We start from the raw sequence: 27,055 nt of genomic DNA on the forward strand, positions 1-27,055 counted from the left end.
TTTTAAGTGTTTAAAACCAGCTAATAGATATTTTATCGCGTGAGTCAAAACAAAGTCCGTGCCATGTTTATCACTTCTTATATGTTGATATTAATAATCCCAATAAAAGTTGTTTTTATGGTCGTTTGCTTGAACAACCGCACGAAAACACTGAGTGAGCAGCTGTTTGTTAACATGTCGCTTCCAACACATGGACCCACCTAAATAAACAAACCTAAAGTAAATACAGAAAAGACGTAACGTGTGGGCTAATTTTGTGCGCGTTAAAACGTGGGATGGATGGGAATCATAGGGAAATAAGCGACATAAGTTAAGTTTTCCGTTGCGCAGCGGCACGGATTCGGAGGACCTGCCAACATCTCGGTGTCAGCGAGCGGCCAATCGAAGCGGAGCGCACACGCCGTCAGTCCGGCGCGCCTCCGTCCGTCGGGCACAGACGGCCGAGCAGGGAGAGAGAAGCTGCTGCATTCAGAAAATGGCCGACAGATTCTCTCGGTTCAACGAAGAGCGTGATTTCCAGGTAACGCTTGTTAAGATGCAGACGCTATGCTCCCATTTGACGGGGTTCATTTTTTTTGTACACGAAAGCTGTTTATCGTATAACGGGGAGCGGGTCGACGGTGCAAACGTAACCGCGCGTTTCGGTGGAGCTGTCAGCACCGCAAGCTAGCTAGGCTAACGTTAGCGAACAAGGGTAGTGCATTGCGGCTCTTTTGAATTTTACTTCCCAGCTGTGCTTGGCGTGCTGTATCGTTTGTTGACATCTTTCATAGTTTATCCGCGATAACGTAAGCATGGGTCCAATACATCAAGCTACTGAATCAAGAAACTGCACACCCGATATCCAGCATCAACCAGCTGGTTAGTGACCTTGGGAAGACTGGTTATTTATCGACAAATGCTAACGTCAGAGGCTAGCTAGCGGACGGCTAATTTACACGCACATTGGGTTGTGGGATTAGCAAGCAATTACTGTCATTTCACTCAACCACAAAAAAAACCCAACTATCCCCTTTTAGCTTTTATTTACCCCTTTTATAGCTAACAGCTTGTTGCGAGCCTTTATAGATTTATAGCTGCCTCGCTAAAATGACACAAAGGTTTGGATCATAACAGTTAACAGTCAGATATCAGATAACAATACCTGCTGTTTTTTGTTGATCTTTTTTTTTTTTTTTTTTTAGTTAGACCGCCTTGTTAAAAGTGTGCCCAAAATCTGAATTTTAAACATACAATCGTCGTCCATTTTCAGGAGTTATTACTTCATGTTTGCTTTTAGATTGTGACATGAATTCCTGACTGGAAACAAAGTAGGCTGACTTTCCTGAGATGGGGTTTTATCCAGTGTGCATCTTTCTGAGTTATAGTAGTAATACAACTCAATTTTCATATTTGAATTACTCGGTTGATGTGATATGATGTGCTCGTATCTGGGTCATAATGCCTGTATTAATGCTTGAGCTGTGACTTCTGTGGAAATCTAAACATAATCTGAATATCATTCCCCTGTTTATCTGGGCTTTTTGACCACACCCAGTCAAACCCAAACAGAATAAAGCTGGATTATTCACTTACAATATCTATAGTGACTTTCATCTCTGTAATTGGTTTCTTTAAGGTCTTTGCAATTTTAAAACACCTGTCATTGTTTTCATTCTCATTAAAAAGCCACAGAACAGGTTTTCCTCTCTTCCTATCCACTGATATTTTGCTGTTGTCCATATTTGCATCCTCCCAAATACATTTTAAGTATCTATATATTTCATTTGGATTTCTTTCTCAAACACGCCGCAACAGAATGGATATTATTATCACCCGCAGGAGTGAGGAGAGGTGTTATAAGCCACATGTAGGATAGCTGAGTTTATTAAACAAAATTATCAAATGTCAACAGTTCAAGACTTGGAAATCATAGCAACATTTGTCAAAGCCTATTTGACCTGTTTTTTCCACACATTTCTTGTTCTGCAGTATTTTTTTCCACCTATTACATGAAGAGCAAACCAAACTATTACCATCCTTGTGGCCTCTGCATGTGCATTTGCTCATTGGGCGTCATGTATTAATATTGATTTTTTTTTTTTAACCCCCCCCCCCCCATTTTGTTTTGTTCAGTATGCTTCTCTTGGCTTATTGCATTTGTATTTCATTAATTAATCACTGTTTAAGTCACTGCCAATGTGCTGAGCAATTGTGAGCAAAGAATCTTAACTCTTTTGTGTTTTCATGCTCAAAAATGTTCATTATGCCTTCAGCCCACATAGCACCTGGCAATGGAGATAAACCAGGGGTTTGAAGACCCTCTTTTATCATCAAATACAAGTTCCAAAAAACGATTTAGCTAAACTGCCAATTGCAGCTAAACTGAAATTACGGAGAAAATACTCTTCAGTGCACAAAACTACATTATAGACCCTTAGTCTCAAACATTTCTGTGTGAAATTATCAGATAATATCGTCACGATAATATTCAATCTGAATTTTATTTTATTTTACAATAATATAAAGCAATTTTTGAAGAAAATTTTTTATGTTGCTTTCAGTATATTACTGAAGAACAGATTAGTTCTGTGTTCCACAGAATGATGAAAATAGAGAAAACTGATTATTTCTGTTAGTTAAAACCCAAGGTTTTGTCTTTTTTTCCCTATAAAGACAAAGATTATCAGTATTTAATGCTTAAAGTTTATAAAGACTATTTACACCACAAATGTAAGAAAACCACATACAATCAAAATAATTTAGGAACATGTGAATCGGTTAAAATGGTCATGATCTTCGAAAAACCTGTGAATGTAGGATAACATTTAAATGTGTATGATTATAGGATCTCTGAATTAAATATTCTGACATCCTGTCCCCCAGGGATTTGCTATATTATGCGCAATTTTGAGGTGATATGCAACAACATATTTTTCTCTCATTTACTGGGCTGGACAGTATTAAGATTCCTGCTGCTGGCGGTGTCAGGAAATTTACTTTTCTGATGAGAGCACTAAGAGACTGATGGTTATAGAAGCTAATGTGGGCATATTTGATGGTTTTGTTTGTGCATTCATGGTCGTGCCCAGTGCATAATCACTGCTCCGAAATGTATGTTACACTGTTTAGTAAGGACCTGCAGCTCTACATTGACCCTTGCCATTTCGTAGAATGCTCTTACCACTGCTGTCTGAAATACACAGACCTTTGTGACAATTTTGTCAGAGTTCAATAATCTACCTATCCAAAAAAAATAGTTGGGTTTGGTTCTTGACATGTGTTGGTTTGGACTGTGATAATGCATAATGATTGTGGATGCAATATATGTTTTTTAATCTTAAATTCTGTTAAGGCTTCATTAAACTAGTTTGTTCATTTGAGGATACATCACATAGACGAGAACATCACTGGAGAAATATCATGGATGCAACACAGCACACCTCGGCATCTAAGTACCCATCCTCCAAAAAATCACACTGGGCCAAAGCAATACCAAACAAGTTGTTTTTGAAGTTGAGCTATATGACTGTATTGTATGCATGTTTTCACACACAAGTAGTAAGAAATCATGCCTTAATATGAAATTCCCATTTTTCAAACAGCAAATTATATCACCTGTGATTGATCATAAATTAGTACAAATAATTCAGTTTCTCAGATGGGTCACGATGAATAATTGTTTCTTTGTTTTTAGATTACTGTCCTTATTTAATTTTGTGAGAAAGACAATTGTTTCTCTCACCCCCACTGCAAATAAAAACACGCCAAACTGTTTCTTCAACACCAAGGTATGTACTAAATAATGAATACATGTAAACTATTTGTTGCACTAGTGGTGTCATAGCCATATCATTGTTTATTAAAGCCCATGACCAGTTAAAGCGTTAGGGTATAGCAACACTTAGTGAAATTGCTTGTTTTTGTTCCATGTTGGTATCCACTGGGACCTCTGTGTTCTGCTGTTTTGTCAGTGTGAGGTGAATTGCTGTGTGGCCTGAATGAGTCTGTTGAGAGCAGCTAATGCTCAGCACAGTGGAGCTCTGTTTGTGAGATCTGCTGTGAAGGCATTCATATGCTCAGTATTCAAAAAGATTCTCCCAGACTCCATGGACTGAAGCCTGCTGCCAAGCACCATGGTGCAGGAAACACCCACAGATGGTCTCTCTAATATCTACAGCATAACCGGTCTAACAGCCCTGTCTGCTTCTTTGATTTACCTTGTAGTTAGATCCTCACTGGGCAACTGAGCGAGCGATTTATGAGCTCTCTTAAAGCCTGCTGGTTGTAGGTTCCCTTTTTTTTTTATTACGGGGGGTTTGGAATAATATCTACCTCAGCTGTGGAAAAGTAAAGACCATTTCTATAGAGTGTGTGTGTGTGTGTGTGTGTTTCCTCAGGTCCATGACTCAAGTGACAGTGAAAATAAGAAGTCAGTTGTAGTGGGTGTGGGCTGTGCCGATGGCACATTAAGTTATTTGCAGAAAGTCGGTATGAAGAGATTGGGTGGAGTTCAGGGAGCCATCAATTTGTTCATAAATAAATCTGTTGCTTTTTCACAGCATCAACCTTTCTCATAATCCCCTGGCTTGACTCACACTCATCCAATCTGAATTAATGGCTGCCAATGTGACAACAAATCACTGCATTATTGTGGACTATACTGAGTAGTTGCTTATTTGTGGAAAGCCAGATTCCCAAGATAGTCTCCTCCATTCTGTCAGAACATATACTGTATTCAGGTACGGTTGATTGTATTACGTAAGTCAGCAAGTCAATGCGTATTGTAGTTTTTCAAAGGGTTTTAATTGTTTTTCTTTAAATGGGTGTTTATCTTATTACCCAACTTGACAAATGGACCAAGTTCACTGCATGATAAGGGCAGTAAGGGTAATACTAAATGAATCAAAACAAAAATCCATTTTTAACTTTATGTTAGAGCAGCGGCAGCAAACTGCATTTAACAGGGGCCACATCAGTATTATGGATGCTTTAAAAGCTTTACTAGTAAAGAAAAGATTTTATATTTTAACAAATTACATAACTCCTTCTCAACATGTTAACCAGCTCTGAAAGCAAAATTGAAGGAAACACAAAAGCAAATAAACAAAGAAGTGTAATACATTACAATTTATATACACACACACACACACACACATATAATTGCAAGAGAGATGGATGACAGTTTGCAAGCTCTTGAGCACCCCATGAAATGAAGCGCAAGTCTGAATTTAGCCATATTGTGGCGGGAATCCACAAAAAGGACAGAAACACTTATGTTATAAAAACTAACTAATGCAGTACAAGGTGAGCAGCCGATTTATGAGCGCTCCCCAGAAGTGCGTTATTATAATAAATGTATATGGTCCGCTTTTTTGTCATATCAGGACTTAGCTTTTCCAAAATGCCTAACCATGTCTGACCCATGTGCTCTTTACATTTATTGCTACTCAAATATTAGAATGTGTCTGATCACTATGAGATTTTGCTTCAATTACAGCATTTCAATTTTTTGTTTTAAGTACATTCACAAATACACACACTCAAACACATGAATCACAAAGAGAACTGAATACCACAATTACCCCCAGCCCCCTGTATTCTACAGTGTGTCCCAATGATTATTAAGCTAATATGCTTGACATATTGTCTAAAACAGTAGGCAGTTATGAACTGGGTAACACTTTCAATTCTTTGAAGAAAGAAATACCAGGCCACCATTGTTGGTGCATCCTGTCTATGTATTTTTTTTTTTCATGCTTTGAAGGTAAGCCTAAGCCATAACAGTATAATTGTATATTTGGGAGATTTCCAATGCAATAGCAGATGACAATCTTGTGAGTAATGGTGTAAAGGGAATTAATTGACAGACTTGTAGATTTAATCCAAGAACAGTCTACATAATTGAAACCGGTCCATACATCATGCAGGTTGGGACACAAAAAACATGTGGGTCAGGTGAGAAGTAGAGACATGGTATTTGTTACATTTACCCCCCATTTCTAGATATCTTTCAGAGTGCTTAATATTTTGAGCAACATTTTTCAACAATGAATTTGTTCAGATCCCTCTATTTCTTACCAACTGGCTACAACCCCATGATACTCAATTTATTTTCTTGTATAATCTATAAAAGCTTGAAATTCACACTCTGAAGTTGGCAATCAGCAGATTCTTGGGTTAAAAATACTCACACCCTGTTCACACATCTTGGATCACCTCTCAGTTTTCATTTTGGCGCCCATGTTAACTGGTTAGACCAGCCACTCAGTCCACAGCAGACGTGTGTCTCAGGCCTCGATGGAATGGCATCTGCTGTGGAGTCAGAGTCTCACCTATTTTTTTCCCTGTGAGTTGTGTCTGATTTGCAGTGCAGCCAGACAATGACAAGATATCTGGTGATAGTAATATTGTCTGCATACTTACAAAATGCAGAATAATTTCAATGGGGAATTAAACAACACTTCTGGTATCTTTTATAAAGAAAAGGCCTTCCAGAATTTCTTTGTCCCTTCAATAATTTCTTGAAATGTTTGGAGGTTCATGTGGAAAATTAAATTGTGCCATAAATTTTGAGAACATGTAGATATCACAATTTTGGAAATACTAAGTGTATTTAAAACAAACCCAAGGCAAACTGGAAGTGGAATGCTAGCAGTGACGGCACAACAGTGGTGACGCAGCAGAAATGCTGTTGTATGAACACAGCAAGCACAAATGCCTCAGCTGTCTTTCAATACATTGCATATTTGGTGAGCTCATCGGATGTGTGCATGGAGACTAAGATTATTATACAATTCAGGTTGTTTCTGAAATGTAATCAAAGCTCTTGAGCATAGTCTGTAAAATATGCTGTATTTTTTTCTCTTTTCTTAACTTTGCATAATACAATTTACACAGTGATATTCACATATCTGTGTGATCTCAAAAACAAGTTAATATTTTTTAGAATATTTATTTTTGATTCTCAAACCCAAGTATTGGTGTGGCAGGAGAAAGGTAAAATCATAACTTCCAACTTTGCATCTTCTATCTCTGATAACCGTTTTGTGAGGTTCTCTTTATGCAGTGTGTATGATTACCATTTATTATTTATGACAGGACCAGGGAACAGCACTGACTTTGTTTGAAACATTAGGAATGGATATATAATGTGGTTTGAACATGCGGTAATGTGGTAATACACTGCTAGTATTTGAGTTTGATTTCACAGTCTTCCTAAGAAGTACTTTCCCTCAAGTATTTTTTAAACAAACTTGCTATGTGTGTCACTCAGGGTGGGAATCACTTTGACCAGTATGAAGAGGGCCAGCTGGAACTAGAGCAGGCGTCCTTGGACAAGCCCATCGAATCGGTAAGGCTCCATCTATCATCCCACATCATTGGACCAGCTGTGAGAGTGTATGATTGGTCCAGGGAGGAATAAAAACACCTTTACTATATCCATTCTGTCTATATAGATGCATTCAGTGTTTTCTTGATCACATTTGCCACCTAACCTGTAGAAACACCTGTCTCATGTCCATTAATACCCTTCAAACCCCTCCCCCAGTCCCTGTGTCCTTTTGCCTACTCCATTTCCTGTGTGACCGTTAAAATGTTTATGCTAGATATTCCTGTGTTACATAAGGCTTACAGATAAACATTTGATTCTGTATCAGTCTCCCATTAGTCATTATTAGTCACCGTTGCACTGTGAGATGACATTAAAAGTATGAAGTGGATCAAGCACTGCCATTCATGATACAAATTGATTACTACAATTTTATAACAAAATACCAAGTTCATTAAACTTAATATTGATTTGATTATGACCCTTCAATACAGCATGTTCCAAGAGAGGTCTTACATGAGACCTGTAACTATTTACTGTTCCACTGTTGACCTGCAGAACCAGTTATTATTTAAATGAAACTGTATCCAGTGAGATGTGTTCATAAGCATACATACATAAGCAAACTTTTTGTTTTGCAATGGCTCAAATAGATCAATTTCATAAACTATCAGTGCTTATTCCACTTCATTTAGCAAAGAAGAGAGTACACATTAGATGATGTGAATGGTTGCTTTTTATGTGTGTGTGTGTGTGTGTGTGTATGTATGTGTGAGCGTGTGTGTGTGTGTGACTGAGTGACAGTGTGAGCACGTGTGTGGTGTGTGTGCGCACGCACCTGTATGCAGCTTAGAAATTATGTTTGTGTCTATAGGACAGTTATCTTATTGTACACAACTTGGGGTGTTCGACATTTCTCTCCTGCAGCGAATTGGCCCCTATTAGCTAAGCAGCAATGACCCGGTTTGTATTTGCACGCTCTGCTTTCTTACTCCTATTTTTAGGGTCCTTGTAACGCTTCTCTGACTGTCTTTCTCTCTCTGTTTCACTTCTATCAAACTCTTAATCTATTCTCTATCTCTATTTCTTTCTTGCTCCCTCCCTACTTCACAGTGATTCGGTGTACAGTACCCTCTGTCATTCTGTGCTGGCATGGTGCTTGTGCAACTGGGACTGCATTTTTCGCTGAAGAGGCACACAGATAATAGCGCAGGCTGCTCCCTCTTCTGTCCTTCCCACTCTCACCAATCCCTCTGTGTCTGAAGCGTAACGGTGAGCAGGCCCAAACTCCTCTGACCTCCACAACATCAGGCCACCTCTTCTCAATATTGTGGATGTACTTGAAGCCAGTTGGATTGGATGAGCCCACAAATTCAGCTGACATTTTTATCATGTCAGATCTAATAATTATATGTAACCCCTCTGAAATATCTCATTGATATTTTGTCATTGAGCTTTAGTAATGATTTTATCCTTTGTCAAAAGCTTTGCCGCACAATAGTATTAAAGGTATTGAGGCAATGATTGAAGATATTTGGATTAATAGTCCTGTAAAGAAACAATATAACTTTAAACTTAGAACATTAGTTAAATTGATCTTTGTGGTTGAGTTCACCTTATAGTTGAAAAATAATCACTACATTTACAAAGACCATATAATCATGTTATTGAAGCAGAGCAGAGGCAGGATATGCAATCATTCTTGAGCAGAGTGATGTATTGATGTTCTTTCGGATACAAAATTATTGTTTGTCTCACACTGCTTAATAATATCTGTAGCCTGAACTCTGTTTACACTACCTCATCTCGATGGACTAAGAATCTGAAATGTTTAGATTTGATTCTCAGTGACACAACTGTCTGTTATGTGTGGGAGGTGGAGTAGGAAAAGAAATGGAGAGAGGTGGCCTGCTCACCTGGCTTGAGTGGTTCTTTGCTCCTGCGCTATTATTTGTGGAGGGGCACTGAGAGCTGTGCAGCACCATCGAACGATTCTTCACACATTCACGAGAAATGGTCCATATCAGAGCAGCCGTCAAGTGTCACTTAGTCACTACTGATCCAATTCTACACAAATACAGCTCTGTAAAATGATAATCTCAGTGGGTTCAGTGACACTTCTTAGTGAATAATTTCGTCATTCAAAGATACTGAAAAAGAGAAAAAAGTTTATATTCTAGCAACATCAACTAGAATATTTATTTTCAAATAAGTGAGAAACTATACCTGCTTACCTTTAAAATTTGTACCCTCTAAAAAAGTGGTAATGTTAACCATAATCTGGCATACAGTTGCCACATTGTTGCACAAACATGTCTGTACCTGCCTTAGATGATAACCTTGTTTTGGGCATTGTAAACAAGTGTTTTCTTTTTGAGCGGTCGGTGTATGGTTCTGCTTAGCTTCCTAGAGCCTCTCCTCTGCCACTTGTTGTATGTTATCTATAGGCAGCTAGAGGTATGTGGTACATTAACGGGATCTTTTTTTTCTCTCTCTGTCCTTCCCTCTTGGTCTATGCTCTGACACTCTTAACATTGTTTTTGCATTGCATGTGTTAACTTGGTAGCATTCAGTACAGTTTCCTGTCTACACTGTCCTAATCACTACTATCACTTTTCTCCCAGACTCATTCCTCCCTCGTCTCCTGCCCCTCCCTGCCACACCTCCCCTTATCTGATATCATCCCAGAGCGATATGCAGTGGGCAGCCTCAGAGCTACAGAGTGCACACATATATACATGTGTCCTATAAGAAAAATGTTATAAAGGCCACTTAAAATCTTTGATCAAAATACCTGACAAACTGTCCGAATATAGCTTCCTGTTAACATCTGATTTCCATCAGGACTTTGAGTTGATCCAGCAAAATCTTGCTCAAAATTGAGTTTAGTGAATAGGGCAATACTAAATACTGAACACATCAACTTTTTGCTCCTGTCCATTGAATGACTTTCCAGTTGGAGTACAACCAGTTTCAGATGAATTTGAGGTGGTCAACACAGTTTACTGCTTGCCTTTCCCTTAATCCAGACTCTTAGTGGCATGAGGCTAAGGGTCATTGTTCAAAAGAGTTATTAAGTCCCACAAACCTTAGTCCTTATTTGCTAATACATTTTATTAAATGGCACAGTTCAAGAATAGAGACATCTTAATTATCAGGTGAGTATATATGTGAAATACTGCACTATATATTTATTGGCCTCTATTTTGTCTTTACCTCCAACAGATATTTGATGATATTGAAAACCTCTCTTTTTAGATTTCATGCATCAGCACATCCTTCTGTTCATTAGATCAGGGGAGCTGATATTGTACTTTTATTTCTGTTGATCCTTTTTTTCAAGTTTGGTCACACCCACATAGGCTGCGACTGTCAGTATTGCAGTCATACTGGGGGCTGTAGTTAGTTAATGAATTGAGTAAAATAAATGATTTTTTTTTTATTCACAGCAGATGGGTTGCAGGTAGATTGTAGTTCATTAAATACATGGGTTGTAGTCATCTCAAAAGGGCAGAAACAACAGACAGTAATTTCAATTACAATGGTGATTGAAAGGAAATTATACTGTATCCTTACAATGTAAGAAATGGCACTGCATTCGCACATTTTGTATAAATAGCACTCAGTTACAGCAGTTATTATATTCAGAATCTTTTAATTGGTGTGTTTTTGATCAATACAACAAATGTGATCTAAATAAACCACTCAAAAACATGCACTTAGAGCTGAACAATACTTCTTGAAAATAAAAAATACCTTTTCCCTCAGATCTGTTTCTTTCAGCGAATGATTAACTGTTATTTTAAATTTCAAAATGAAACATTACTCAAATTAAATTCGTAGTACTCAACTTCAAATTATTATCGTTAGACACAATCATTGAATTTAAAAAAAAATGAAGTCACTCTTTGGTATTTGTCTTTATTATGAATTGTTGTGTACATTATAGCTTCCTTTCACTGTTCTGTATGGGCTTGACAATATTAAGGCTTCTATCAAACTTAGTACCTTTTCTACTTCAGTTTACACAGTTGGGAAAGCCAAGGACAGTCTGATACTTTATCAGAAGATAATATTTTGTTTTTAATCAGAGGTTTCTCATACTGGCACCATACCATTTGGCTGCATCCTGTGTTTGAGATGCTGGAATAAGCTTGTGGCTAACATGACATTATCTATTAAAGGAGACCCCTTGTTATTGGTTGCACTTTCTGTGAATTATGGTTGATGTGATCCAACATCAGTTTTCGTTTTCTTAATTGTAACATCTTAGTCATTGATTAAATATATATAACCAAGCTCTACCTCTCCTGCATTGCATAATTTATAAGGCCTCAGGCATTACATAGGTGGACTGTACTGGTCTTGTGAGGAGAGGGCAGATCAGGTTCATATTGGTAGGATGAGTTACGCCTGCTGGTGGATCTCCTCTGCCAAGGAATTGATCAAAACCGAAGGGAGCAGCAGGAGTTGATAAAAAGCAGCATAGCTTTAACAGCCCATGTAACAGCCCAGCCCTTTTACCAAAAAGACATTCCAATGGATCAGAAAGACAGATAATCTAAGGCAACAATCCATGTTTTGTATCTTCCTTAGAGATTACAAATTTTAAAACAGCCTCTTTTGGTTAACTTGTATTCATTTTTTTGTGTTATTCAGTGTCTTTCCACAAATCTAGAGGTAGATGCATTTTTTTCAAATTCAGCATATTATAGTCCGGTCTTACTACTCCTCTCTGGTACAAAAACAAATACTTTGTCCATTTTTCAGAATATCGGCTTCACGCTTCCTTGGCAAGGTATAAATACATAAATAAATAAACAAATAAATAAATAATCCTTTATTAATCCTTATGGGGAAATTCGGTCTCTGCAATTAACCCAACATGGATGAACCATGAGCAGAAGCCTGCCGTCCACCGGCGCCAGGGGAGCAGTTAGGGGTTCTGTGTCTTACTTGACACTTCAACACACTAGGAGGAGCCGGGAATCGAACCAGGAATGTTTGGTTCAAAGACGATTGCTAGATAATAAATAATATATATTTTACGTAAGCAATATATATCATAGAAGTTTATCGATTCCAGCATCTGCCTGGATAACAAATGTCTTTCAAAACATAGGCTTATACATTTGTCAGGCTTACTGTTTAGAGCTAATTGTCTAAGAGGCAACTGGACCATAGCCATATGTCAAATTGACACCTATTTTGAGTACCATTACAAGATTATATAGAAATAACTCTGAGGTCTCTTGGAGGGGGTGCCCCTGCATATCACTTCCCCTTCCCATCCTTTACCATGCACTGTGCTGATGACAGCACAATGCAAACTTTTAAAACCACCCCCTTTGTAGATCTTTTGTTTGGATAACATTTTCCTATTTTTCGTACTGTATTAACAGTCCGTTGGTGGATTATTGACATGCCTACCCTTTTCTGTTTGTATACAGTATTGTTTGTTTAAAAACAGAGAGAGAGATTTGCATTTTTAAGAAATAGAGAAGCTAGCAGTATTGCAGTTGAAAGCGTTTGGCCGGTTTCTTACGTTGTGTCACGTGTGACTGTTTTTTTGACAGCCCAGTATTTTAAAGCCAGGTTCGTATGGAAATGCCTTCACTCCACTTGCACTGCTGTTGGACTCGCCGTCTTTGCTCTCATCCGTCTGTCTGTCTATTCTTTTGGTGCACTCATATGTTGTTCAACATGCAGTCTGCACCTCATCTCCGCCCTATTTTTACTGAGCCCATATTAGCTAATCTTAATTTGTATCACATGCAACTGATGCCTTAACCAATCTGCCCTCCAGATTTTAATTTTTAATAATTAAAAAAAATTAAATAGGAATCATTTGGTGTAATGTTTATTTTCTGGTAGGCAGAATTAGGTGCTTTTAGCTGGCAGCAGGCTTAATTTCAATCCTGAATCCTTCAAAGCCCTCTGGCTTTGATAATGTAAAATTATCTTATTTTGCGAATAGAAACTGGTGAGCAATATCCATTGTTCTTTACTTTTCAGATCTTTATCGAGACCAGGGGTATCATTTATTTGCCAAATCAACATGAACGGTGGTGTACAGAATGCTGTCGCACCATCGTACTGCAGTAAAGGACAGAAGCAGGCCAATTGTCTGTGAGAGGGGAGGCGTTCACTGCAGCAAATGCTGCAGTGCTTCAAAGTCAGGGGACATGTGTCCAGCAAACCGGAGGAAACCATACCCTATACAGCCTCTAAGTTATTCAATGTAATAGACAGTCAATGCTGCCTTAGACCAGTTAATACATTCAAGTGGCCTATTGTTCCTGGACCAAAATGTAAACAAAAAGATTCTTATCTCATGTCTCAGTGCTGAAAATCTTTCTGTGAAAACCTAAAGCCCAGCTCACACACCCATGTAATGTAGTAAAAAATACCATATGATGGTATACAGAACTTGTGCAGATTATGGAGAGATAACTATAATCATAAAGGTCAAGAAGGGTTTAACTTTCTCTTAAAAGTGGAAGGCTTATTTTCTTCCTGGAAAAGTAAGGAAAAAGAAGGTAACAGTTTGCACTCAAATTATCAACAGTGGAAGAAAGAAGTTTTAAGCCAAATGTATCCCAAGGTACATCTTGTCGGTGGAGATGGTGTGTGCGCTGTGTGAGTGAATACCACTCCCCTTCACGTGCACTAACCCATCGAAGTCCAGCTCAATTCCACACCCCTAGATACTCACCTACACCATGGCTCCGCCTGCTCTTTTCTGCCCCCCTGTCTCGACCTCCTCTTATTCCACAAAAGCACCAATTGAGCCCTGTTGAGCCATCACCCTCTTCTCTCTGCCTGATTCACCTGAGACTAACACAGTTGGAGTTATGTTACCTACACACACTCCCAGCTCGTTTAACACCTGTATGTACACCATAGGCAATGTGCTACTAACACAGACCATTCTTTTTGTTAAAATGCTTAACAAAAAGCTGCATGCAGTTTTTATTTTTGTTTTGTTTCAACCCCTCACCTTCTGTTTGTGAAATTTGATGTCAATCTCTTTGTGATTATAAATATCCTTTGGTTTGTATGTTGTCGTTTTTTTTTATTTTGGTAGAATGCAGCACTCTGATGAATGTTAGACAAGCTTGGAATAGTTATAATCACAACAGAACAACACTGCTTATTAAGAATTCTCATTGTTTCATGTTTATTTGTGCTTGAAGATGTTCTGTAGTGTGTAGTGGTGGGACAGTCTTGCATTTTCACCTAGTGTATTTGTTTTCTTGCTGGCCCCTACTAGTGATGCGACAGTCTCAGATGACATACACATTTGCCCCACCGTGTGTAGAAATTCCTGTTGTGCATGTTCATGCACTGCTCTCATGTCAATTTGACTCGTTATCATTTGCCTGATCATGTTCACGTTGGAGCGCAGACTGCTTCCTTGTCACAGCGATCATCAGTATTAAGATGAAAGCTGGTCATAATACTTTTAACTGGGTGGCTTTTGTTTGATTTGAACATTATTAATCAACTATACACATTTATGCTATTTGATTATTACCTTGAACTTAAGCAAATACTCTCCTGACTCTGAAATACATATTCTGTATTAATACTACTGACATGCATGACATTATTCTAGTTAGTCTGAACGTGGCTGGATAAGGCTTTTGATACCGAAGATGCAGTTAGTGTAAATGAAAATGCACAGTAGCTATTTCTAGTGAATCAAATGGGGCTACATACACACAATGTCTTCCTCTCTTCACCTGCAAACATACATATTCCCTCACACATGCATACTCTGTCCACCCTGGGCCTTGTAATGGTAATCCAAGGCCCACTAGATCCACTTCTGTCTCTTCCTCTTGCTATATTTTTGTGACAGCTACATTATGTTTCATGGTGCTCCCCTTGTCATGGTTACAGAATCACAGCAAGCTTGGAGTTTCTGGTCTTCATTTGTTAATGCAAGATTTCCATACTTGTTCTGTGTCACTTTTCTTTGTGTACTAAGATTTTGCTCTGTAGTGGTTCATATATGTATGTGTGTGATACATATATTACCCTCTCCTTCCCACCTCCCATCTTAACTTCTCACTAGAAGTGACGATATTTTTTCTTTATCATCCTAAAACATGCCCTATCGAGAAAAAAATATTGAATTCCTCTCCTACTTAAGGAGGGTTATACTTCAGTTTGGCAGACCTCACATAGGCCCATGTATTCATTTCAGTAAGAAACCTCCCTCTCCTTTCAGTATCCCACCTCCTCCCAAACCGCCCTTACCACTCCTTGTGCTGGAAGACACTGATGTTACTCTGTAGGTGATGTGGATGACGATAATGATGATGGTGATGGTGGTGGTGGTTGTGTTGATGATGATAGCGTGATCTGAGTGTTTTGTTTTAGTTAGTTTGTTTTGTAACCCGTGTCCACGGGAAAAGCTCCTCTTATTATTGGAATATTTCTGGTCTTTTTCTCCTCTGTTCTCTCCATTAGGATAACATCGGACACCGGCTGCTTCAGAAACATGGCTGGAAGTTGGGACAAGGCCTTGGCAAAACCATGCAGGGTAAGGACACACACTTCTACACACCTGCATTCAGTGTATCTTGGTGGCACTGGCCACTACCTCCGATCATTTTCTTTCAACTGGCATTTCCAGGCTGTTTTACATGCACTGAGAAATTGTCTCATTTTTCTCTTTATTCTTCCTCTGATTTCTCTCTTAATAACTTTCTTGGTAAAATGGATTTAAACCTCATTTTAGTTGTTCCCGCTGCTGTATTGATTTTGTTAGCTGGAGGGAGTGGACAGTGATGGTGGATAATGGTCGATTTAGTCTTACGGCAGGGGAGCTATCTGTTAGGTGGAAGTTAAAATGCTCTTCTCCCCCAAAAAGGATGGTTATGATTGTTTGTATTGCTCATGTGCCTTTCGACCAAAGTTGTCTTTCACTTTCGACGGCAGTTATGAAGTTTCGCTGGCTAGAAGTATGCATGCTCGGACAATCCAAATTTACGATTCATGGTTCCCAAAGCTGAATGTAATATTATTTAGTTTTTAAATGCTGGATAATTTGTTTCCCTTCTGGGTCAGTAATTCACTTCTCACACCAGGAAACAGAACAACATCAAACACTTGAGTAATTTGTAAAATACAAGGAAAATTCATGAATCTTGCCTGGGCAATGTTGGATTTGCAGTTACAACCCAGGTCCCTGGCAATAAAATTGTGGCCCAGAGGGAAAAATCCAATCCTCCTTTATATTCAGGGTGGCTCAAAGTAGGCAATATAGTTTGTTTTTGAAATAGCCTGATTCTTTTCATATGTTTACAGGATCCATGAGATGGTTTAATTGTCTATTTTTGCTTTGATTGATATTTTGTATGTAACAGATATTTGTTGTCAAAATATAGCACTGTGTTTTCCGCACTATGAGGCGCACCGGATTATAAGCCGCACCTTCAATGAATGACCTATTTGAATTTTTTTTTTCTTATATAAGGCGCACCGCATTATAAGGCGCATAGAATAGAAGCTACAGTAGTGGCTGGGGTTGTGTCATGCATCCACTAAATGGAGCTGCGCTAAAGGGAATGTCAACAAAACAGTCAGATAAGTCAGTCAAACTTTATTAATAGAATACAAACCAACATTCTGACAACTCTGTTCACTCCCGAAACAAGTTAGTGCATTCACATTATGGTACCGTACATACTGGTAGCTCTTACGGGTATTTGCGCTGACTTCGTTGAAAACAATGTATTTCCAACTCAATTTGTCACAGTTCAACACATTTCATAAAAGGAAAGCACCAAGAAGGACTGCCTCTAAATTCATTGATATTAAGTCTGTGTGTTTGTCCTCTAACTGTAGCCATCTCGCTTTGTTTCCTCGGAGACTCTGTTTGGTCTTCTTTACTTGGCGCAGGTCATCTTGTTGCTTCCTCCACTTCCGCACCAATGATTTGTTCATGTTGAATTCTCTCGCTGCTGCTCTATTCCCATGTTCTTCCCATGTTCATGTTCTAGCCTTGAGTTTAAACTCAAGTTTAAACGTAAGTGTGTCTCTTGAAAGGAGCCGTTTTGGAGTCTTTACACTCACACAAACACACACACACACACACACAGAAATGAAAACGCACGCGTTGCGCAGCCATATGTCCCAGCATGTACCGCACGCTACTTTTTCTACGGGAGAAGATGGAGTCAGCGGCTGCTTTCTGTAGTTGCGAGACCTCTTGTGGCTCAATATTGACCCATATATAAGGCGCACCGGATTATAAGGCGCACTGTCAGTTTTTGAGAAGATTAAAGGCTTATAGTTGCGCCTTATAGTGTGGAAAATATGGTACTCAAACTCACTCAGGTTTGCAGCTTGCCATTTGAAATAACTGCAAAGGCTAAAAATGAAATGGTGAAAACTAAATGTCCTGCAATTTTTTTATTATTGCTCATAGTTCCTGAAAAACACAGACACACACAACCTTTCGTAACCACTTTTGTTCTAACGCCTCAATTTAATTCGAAACATATATTTTCAGTTGAAATGTTTTAGTGTATTCTGTATGACAGTTTTGAATGCAGCCATGGTGCATTCTCATAGTGAGCAGTCTTAATTTTAGCATTGCTGCCTCTGAATTTGGGAGTCTTTCAAGAAGTAGAATGAAAAGTCTGCTAAAAGCCATGGTTCACTTTGTTTTACTTTTGAGATCGGTTTGTTTTACATTTGATACATGGTTCAACTGAGAAATTCTATATATGCATATGGGATTAGCTGTAGAAAGCTGGATGAAGGGGGTTTGGTTTTAGAGATGTCGCTTTGCTCTCAGGCTGAGGCTATGGTGCAGTCAAGACACTTTCCCCCACACTTAGGCCCAACACTATATTTCACCCTTTGCTAACTAATTGATATACTCTTCTTCTTGTCATAGCTTGACCCTGCCTTGCGCTAACAAGACATGATCATCCTCTCTCTTTACATGTCTTTTCATCGGTAGAAGGAAGCGCAGAACACTGTGACCTAAAACTCCTGTCAGGGTATTTTATAAGATTCAGATTTCGTGGTATATCACAATTTGTTTGGTGGAGAGACCAAGTTAGTAACGTGTGGATCTAAAAGTTGACCTTTTTTTTTCTCGAGTTTCCCCTATTAGAATCGATAAAGCATTACCTTGTCTTATCTTCACAACTAGTGCGCGGCAGTGTTTTGCAATGTTGGAGTTAGTAGTTTTTTATGATTATTTATAATTGTAGTTTTATAAAGTCGATACTTAAACGCCGTTGATGTTACTCCCGCCCCTCGATGAGCACAGTTAGTTGCTGGGTACCCATAAAAAGCACCTTTATTGAATACATTACTCACACATGGCTATGATTGTATTAGATGGTTTGATATACCTTACAGGAATTTGGTATCACTATGTGCTGCCCAGGTATAACGATGATTGCTCTTGTGGGTATGCAGTTTATTGAGCTAGCCTTGGTTATTGGCTGCTCAGTGCTGTTGCTTTGGTTAATACCGTTTTTAAACAAAAGATCTTATATTTTTAACTTAATTTTATTTTTCCAGAATGTGTGTTTGTAATTGATTTTTTTCATTTCCTTTTTTGAAGAAAAACACTATCATTTTGCAAGAAAGGTAGTGTTAAATAACTTTAAGAACCATGCAATTTGGATCATTAATACTTTATATTTTCAAAAAGATGACTTGTGTTACATCAAAGATAAAACAAGACAGTACTGTATTTGCATTGCAAACAAATTAAATCAACAGCTGTGGAATATTAGGTCATGCCGGACAGTACAATTTCTTCGTAAAGAAAATTCCTTTAGGAAGTTGTGGTTTACCCAAAAGCACAGAGGAAGTTGCAATCCTTTTTTCTTTGGCAGGAGACACATGCCTGTCGGAAAGTTTGTCATTGCAAGTTCTAAATATCAAAGAAATATTTTGTGTTGTTGAATCTTATGTTTTCTGGCATTTCATAGTTGCAGGATGGAAATTGGTGACGGAAGTCAGCACCAGTATCTTTTACGCATGAATAGAACTTTCAAGAATTTTAGTATAGCTTTTGAGCTGTCAATTAAAAATGAAAACAAATTGTTTGAAGAGAGGGCTATCAGTATTAGTAGTTTGATTCCTGGTTATTACACATTACAACAGCAGCCAAAGGATTTTTCTGCTGTTGAACTCATAGGTTGCATATGTTGATTGATCACATTTTTTCCAGAGTGTCTGCAGTATCATGCTAACATTTCAAAATATTGCCTTTTGCTCTTTGGAGTGAGTCTCTTGACGTGTTGCAGATAGTTAAGATGTGGCTCTGCTTGACTCTCTTGGCGACATTTTTTCAAGCCGCGTGTGTGCATTTTTGCATGCTGCTTTTGACACCAACTCAAAATGCACAATATGTTTTAGCTTAATACTGGGGGGAAAAATTCACAGCCAGTGAATGCATGTACAAATAGGAACCAAGTACAACAGCATATGTCCCAAATCAAGTGCAGTTTTAGCAGTGCATATACTTTTTCAGTGCACCATGACACAGAACCGTATGAGCTAGAGACACAGTAAAGCAGTGCTGTTCCATACTACAGTCATAAATTTCTGCTTCACTGCTTAACTATAGATGTATTTATTGTTAGCTACATTTGACTGTCTTTTGAATACAAGCCTTATCAACTATTGTAATCACATACTGCTGGTGAAACCTGATTTATTCATTGAATTTGAAACTTTCTTACTCAGCCTTCACGAAACCCCTTATCAAAATGCAAATAGGGACAGATGTGTCTTAATAACCTCAATGCCTTAATTCTGAGTTGGTTTTGGTGTGCGATATATTCAATTTTTCAATCTGACTTTGGCCAGAGACCAGAGGAGATAAGATAAGGAAGTGGCTTCATTCTTTGCTGTCTGGCAAGTGGATGACGGAAAACAACACAGCAGTCATTTCTGAGCTGAGCATTTGGTGTGTGTCATTGTGATTTTCCATCTAGCCTTGAACAGCTGAACAGCTATCTATTAAATGTGATAAGGGCTGTGTTCTTTGTGTGGAGGAGAGAACAAGTTGCTGGGGCTGACTCTGCTCATGTTTTGCCTTTGGCATCACTGAGATGTGGTTATGTAAGTATCTTGCTTTGTGGGCAGATGAGACTGCAGTAAAGTGTATCCAGTAGTTATGTAGAATCTAATGGACCAGTCACTATATGACGCAGTGATTCCGTGTCCAGATATATTAATGTGCTTAGGAGTAGACTTCCAATACAAATAGCATCATTGCATAGCATAAAAGTCTGCTGGATAATCAATCTATTCTGCTTTCCTGTCCTCCTTGCCAGATGAGAAGGTTTTTGAATTTTCAAGTGAAAGCATTGTGTCCCCTTTTAAGTTTTCACTGTATTGACTGTGTTCTTATTCTTCTTTTGTCCCTTTTGCCCCTTTTTAGGTAAGGTTTGTTGGATCCCTTCTGTATGTCAGTATGTGTGTGTGGGTGTGTTTTCTTTCTCCCACTCGGCAGTTGACCTCAGTGTAACACCCCTTTTACAGTGTACCGTAGGCTAATGGCCTCTGTCAGCTTCCTCCTCTTTGCTTCATAATCACTAAACCTTTATTTCAATCTGCTCGAGAGTTAAGTGCTTCGATTTGAGTAAAAAAAAAAAAAGAACAAAATCCTTTTGAAATCAAGGTAGATTCAAGAAGCTGTGATTCCATCACACCCCCTAGAATCATCATCAATAGATTGTTTTTTCTCTTTGAGTTTCCGTGGCTGCTGTCGGGTATCTGATTGGCTGTAACCACGGCTCAGACTTTGAATGGCTTGCAGAGTAGAAATGTTTCCTCCCCTCTGCTTGTTTGCCTGTTTCAACCTCCAAACCTGTGAAACTTGTGTGTGGTCTGTACGTGGGACTGAGGTGTGTGCGTGTGTGTGTGCGTGTGTGCGTGTTTGCGTGCGTGCGTGTGTGTGTGTGTGCGCGCGTGCCTGTGTGTACGTCTATTACTGACCGGGCCATAGAGTCAACTTACAGGGAAAACCTCACCACCCTTTTACACCCTGAATGTCTCTACCCCCATGGTTACACGCTCCCATCCTCCCCCTCTTTCTTTGCCCCTCCTGCACAGCATGTTTGTCCCAGAGGTGCACTGTTGCCTGCCTCAAACTGTCACACTCACCCTTGGCTTTAAGCAGTGTAGCTGCTAGACACTGATTTCACACAATATACTGAAATGTAGTACGCAGGTGGGTGCACAGAGTTGGCATTTTATGCGTATTTTTGTAAACTCTCTGTTAAATATTCATGCAGATCACACTGTAAGCACTGCTTAAAGTCTTGCTGCCTATTTTCTCAGGTATATTTATGTGTGTCATGTGTTCATCGTTCTGGGGGTTAAGTACATCCCAAAACTAGCCCGTTGGCACTAAGCTTGTAATGAAATGAACGAATCTCAGGGAGATTTGCTAATTGGGCTGACAAGTGTCAGCGAGGCAAAAAAATTCAAAGGGGGAAAATGGTGGTCGTCCCTTGAGGCAACTATCATCTCAAATTAGATATTTGACTACAGTTTTTAAAAAAAAAATCCAAAAAGATACAAAAAAATCTTTGACTCCAGATATTAGAGGAGATATCCCTTTGGATTTATTACCTTAGAATCTTCTTCTCAATTATCCTTTTTAAATTGTACTTGTTAAGTATCGATAAACCATTATAGTCAACCTTTTAAAATAATTTCCTCACCCAGTACAGCTCCTTCGAAAGTTCTTAGCCAATGGGATGTAAATTATTTTTTTCCTGCTTGGTTATAGTGAAAGTGACAGATTGCTGGGTTATTACTGATGGAGAGATGTAGGACTTTTGGCATTCTTTTATAGGGGTGGTAGTCCATTTGGGGCTTATTCTGGTTGAGCGAACAAGTTGACACCAGGCTAAGAGCATGGGTACTGGGACAGGTGGTTTGGAGAGGGTGGTGAGAGCAAGTCCCTGTAAGCACCTAGCCCCGAGTAAAGGGATGAGGGTGGGGGTGGGGTGGTCGACTCACTGATGCCCCTCAGGTAATGAACCTCCCTCAACCCCACAACCACACTCCCAACCCCATCCTCCCCTGTCTATGTGCCTCAATCTTCCTGCTTAACCAATTGGTGTTTCTTTTTTACAGCGATTTGATCCTGCCCATGTTGTGCTGATGGTAAACTTAGTGGTAAATGTTATTTTATCCCCCAATTGAATTGTTTATTTTGTTTTAATTTCTCCCATTTTTCGTTTTCCTGTCATCACAGCACCGATGCTACATAGGCTTTCAATTCTCTCTGTATTAGTCTTCATTCTGCTGCTTGTATATTATCATGCATATGTATTACTCTTAGAACATTGTCATTTTGTTTGTTTTCAGTTTTTTAAACCTTGTGATTCACACCGTGTGATTTAGATGCACATTGTTTTTGTCTGGTCCCTTTCTTTTCTACTGGAATGGGTAATGTGGAAGTATTGCCACTGTGTTTAAAGATTGGTGATAGGGTTGGGATGTAATTGTTCATTAATCTTCAATCCTGGGCCTTGCTTGTGACTCCACTCAAACAAACCACTGCAGTGCGCTGGCTAACAGACCAACCCTTTTTGGTTTCACTTTTCTCCAGCTGTTAGGCCGAGGGCACAAACACTCATATTTATCAGTAGATAGTCTTATGATCGGGTTCTCACACTTCTCTTCTCTCCTCCATAATACAGTCAGACTTAGGGATTCACTTTAAGACCAATTCAGTTGACACACTGCAGTGGGACTGAGAGTCCAGGCAGGCGATCATGTTATAATGCACATGCATCTGTGATTTTAATATCAGATGTCATTGGGCTGTGATGACTAAATTAAAGGGAAGTACAGAAAACAAAATTCTTAACTTCCTAGTGGAAGGTAAGAATAAACCTTGAAGTATTCAATAAATGCAGCCATATTTTTAGAAACTCAAAATGCTTTTGTACTATGGTAATAATAGATGGATCATATGCACTTGCTGGATTCTTTTCAGTCCACAGTAGCATTAGAATATCGTCAGTCATTAAGATGGGGCAAATTGGTGATCAATTAAAACCATTGATCCTACCTCATTTCAGCACCACAATGGAAAAATATTTGATTTCCACGACCATACGCCCAATGGTATACGTGTAAACATGATTCATTGAAAAAACAGAAACTTTTGTGTGAGGAAAAAACTGAAACCAAACTGAATTGATAATCACTATCAGTAAGATCAATTATTGTATCTGGCTGGCAACAGGAGCAGCAGACTAGTCCAAATTCTTTTAATGCCTTTTGTTTCAAGTTCCCCCTGTCTATCTCTGTCCTCCCCTTCCACTCCTCCCTTACTCATGTTACACCAGGTAAGTATCCCCATCCCTTGCACTGTCACCATGGCGTACCTGGCCTGTGACGTCACTCTGCTGTAGTTAAGTGCTTGTGTCCTTTTTTAATTTTACTCTTGTCTTTCTCTCTGCTTTGTTTGGCTGATTATGAGTGGATTAAGCAGTTATGTGTCAATCTTCAAAGTAGTTTTGAGTTTTATATATTTTATATCTTTTTTTAATGTTTCATTCTCTTTTGTTTTCGGTTGTCTTTGGTTTGTTTATTTTTCTACAGTTAATTTCCTTCTGGTCTAGCTCTTTTCACAGCTTACATAACATTGCTAAAAATGAAAAACAAACAAAAAAAGCTTTCATCAGTAGTCATGATGAGGAACAGGGCCTGTGACAAAGGGACAGATCTGACCTTAGGACAGTGAAATTAGTCTGTATGGGTCAGTCTGTAAGCAGGTCAGGAAGAGATGACATAATGGGCCTTAGACAACATTGTGAGGCTTTGTATCATGGTTAACGTTGCAGTAATGCCTGGTGAGCGGTGGCAGCAGCTGTCCAGGCCTCTTGCAGCCTCTTACAGAGAGAGAGAGAGAGAGAGAGCAAGACATTGACGACCCCCCCCCCCCACACACACACACACACAGAGTCCCTGAGAAACTTGGCATTCTATTTTAACAGGACTACTGCAGTGAACAGGGGGAGGAGGGGCAGTTGAACTGCCTGTATGTCGACAACAAAATATGCCTGACATGGAGAACTAGCATTTTGCGATAAACCCTGATGCCACTGGCTACGCCTGGTGCACCAAAACTAGAATAGGTATATTTATTTGATTCATTTAAATTTCAAAATCAGCAGCCAGATCAAAATTTTGCATGACTGGTTAATGTATTAGTCAATGGCTGCAGTAAGCTGTGAGAATAGCTGGTGTTTGGTTCACTGTAGCTTTCTGGTCTCTTTGCACTTAAAGGCAAATTTCTCTAACCCCAGCACCCTATGCTCTAAAAGCAGGCTGTCTCCGAGCTGGCCCCTCATTTCAGTTACAGAAACTCACCTTGTCGTCTCTCTGTCTCTTTTCCCTCAGGACGCACCGACCCTGTGCCCATCATCCTTAAATATGATGTCATGGGAATGGGACGAATGGAGATGGAGGTAAGATGCTTCCGTATTATATAATGTGAGCATGCTATTCTAAAGCATCTGTCAACACACCAATTATGTCCAGTCAAGTCGAGACAGTGAAAAATTATTAAAAAAAGCTACTGAAGTGTGATGCCAATTTTTGTCAGCAGATGTCGCACTTGACTCAGCAGATGTTCCCAATAAATCACTGAGATTGAACCAATGAATCCTTTCCAATCCTCTGGATGTCAGTATTGCCTCCGGCAGTATTGCCACCCTTTCAGAAACCAGACTTATTGGGATAGAGATGGGCAGAATTAAATCAGGGAATACATTATTATATAGCAACATACTCCCAAGGATGCTAATAATCCTTCAAACTTAATCCCATATCTAGTTGTGGATGAATTAGTCTTCTTTTCACGTCAATTTCACTTTTTTACATGAACATACCTTTTGTATGACAATCATGAAAGGGTAATACCAATGACACAAATTAACTCATTTAGTACATCTATACTGCATCAGAAAAGCAACTGGATTCAGTGCTGGTACATGCAAGGAAATTGGATTGTTGCTCATTCTCTCCTCTGTTAGCGTTTTTAACAGCTGTGTTTGTCATTTGTCCAGATGGACTATGCCGAGGATGCCACAGAGAAAAGAAGAGTGCTTGAAGTGGAGAAGGAGGATACAGAAGAACTCCGACAAAAGTACAAGGTAATAGATGTAACTGTTTTTGTTTGTTTTTTACATGTGGAAAAAAGATACACTCACTAATAACCCCTATTTTTTTATTTGCCATGAAAAATAGGACCAGATGGAAAAGGAGAAGGCCATTGCAAAGGCCCTCGAAGACTTGAGAGCCAACTTCTACTGTGAGCTCTGTGACAAACAGTACACCAAACATCAAGAGTTTGACAACCATATTAACTCTTATGACCACGCTCACAAGCAGGTATGATCTAAAATACTTTTCTGCAACTTAACGAGAAAGAAAGTTATTCTCAGTTCTTCGATACATCCTGATGTTCTCTGTCTCCCCTTTTTCTTACTTTGATGTATTGCAGAGGCTTAAGGAGCTGAAGCAGAGAGAGTTTGCAAGGAATGTGTCCTCACGTTCTCGAAAAGATGGCAAAAAGCAGGAAAAGATGCTGCGCCGACTGCACGAGCTGGCTGAGCAGAGGAAACAGCAGGACCGGTAAAATTTTTCTGTCCCTAAATTGCCACCTGCTGGTAGAATTTAAACATTACATGGATGTAAAAAAAGGAAAAAATTCAATTTGCTTTGACACTGAACCTAGTATTTTGCCAAACATTGACCACATACCAAACTGTACATACAAATCTTACAATTTTATTGGTAAAGTATCATTAGCAGTAGGTAAAAATGCATATTTGGAGGACACATTACCACATACAGGACCTTATAAACCTGCAGTATTCAGACCCGTGATTTATTATGGCTGTTACACAAGCGATTACTTCGATATTTAAAGCAGGGCAATGTACTCAGATGATAATTCTAACTTGAAAAACAAAGGAAAAGGAAGAAAAATAAGTGATAATATATGGATCCAGTGAGCATAAATGTCTGTTTTTTTTCAAGATCAGATTGACAGTAAAAGCTATTTCACATTTCTGTGGAGGTTCTCAGTCATCCAAGTGAATTTCTTCACTGCATTATGAGCACTGTTGAAATGTCTAGATCATGAAAAAAAATTGTGGTCATTTGGAATTTGTGACAGTGTCATGTAAAATTGTATAGGGAAGAATGCAATTTCTTAACAATATGAAATGAAAACAAATTGCAACCTCCAAATGCAGAGTGTTTATATGCACACCTTTTTCATTCTGCCTCTGCACATCCTTTTGAACTGTAATTTGTAGCCTACTTAAAAATCAAATGGACAACTTTTCAAGAACTTCTCTTGCTCTAAGGTAAAAAAATTTCTGAAATACCTCTTCGGAGTAAATATGAAAATGTAATTTGTCATTGGTCTTATGAAGGTTTATCTTTAACTATACTCAGAAGTTATAGGTTTCTCCAGCTACGGTTTGGCTGCTGTTATAATTCAATTAACAGGCGGATCTTAAACTGACTGTAAGTGTTTTACAAAACATTAACCACATTTGCTCAACAAAATTAGTTGTCAAAATGGGAGAAAATTGGGAAATATACTTTTGGACCCTAATTCCCAAATAGGAAACACTGTTGAATCAAAATTCGCTTTTTATATTCACTGACCTAGTTGGCTTTTTCAACAGCCTTTGCTGATAAGAATCTTGCAGT

General features: G+C 38.8%; 1 protein-coding gene across 7 annotated transcripts in view; it reads left to right on the plus strand.

Annotated features, from left to right (window-relative positions):
* The first annotated feature begins 380 nt into the window (after positions 1–380).
* gpatch8 (G patch domain containing 8) overlaps positions 381–27,055 on the plus strand; it is a 32,237-nt gene continuing 5,562 nt past the window's right edge. The window contains exons 1-10 of one of the 7 annotated variants that reach the window (XM_086176478.1): positions 466–520; positions 7,256–7,333; positions 8,240–8,275; positions 12,889–12,907; positions 15,791–15,863; positions 22,448–22,489; positions 24,728–24,795; positions 25,396–25,482; positions 25,577–25,720; positions 25,833–25,963. In XM_086176478.1, the coding sequence (XP_086032604.1) occupies positions 24,769–24,795; positions 25,396–25,482; positions 25,577–25,720; positions 25,833–25,963 (389 nt within the window). In that variant the 5' untranslated portion in view covers positions 466–520; positions 7,256–7,333; positions 8,240–8,275; ... (2 more) ...; positions 22,448–22,489; positions 24,728–24,768. Of the gene's footprint in view, positions 521–7,255; positions 7,334–8,239; positions 8,276–12,888; positions 12,908–14,366; positions 15,864–20,786; positions 22,490–22,545; positions 24,463–24,727; positions 24,796–25,395; positions 25,483–25,576; positions 25,721–25,832; positions 25,964–27,055 lie in introns of those variants that run through there. The other 6 variants (XM_086176476.1, XM_086176477.1, XM_086176479.1 and 3 more) reach the window with 6 other exon arrangements.

The sequence above is a fragment of the Fistularia commersonii genome, chromosome 28 (genome assembly GCF_037954325.1).
Source record: "Fistularia commersonii isolate RoL2024-O1a breed Wild chromosome 28, RoL_Fcom_v1.0, whole genome shotgun sequence".
Taxonomy (NCBI): domain Eukaryota; kingdom Metazoa; phylum Chordata; class Actinopteri; order Syngnathiformes; family Fistulariidae; genus Fistularia; species Fistularia commersonii.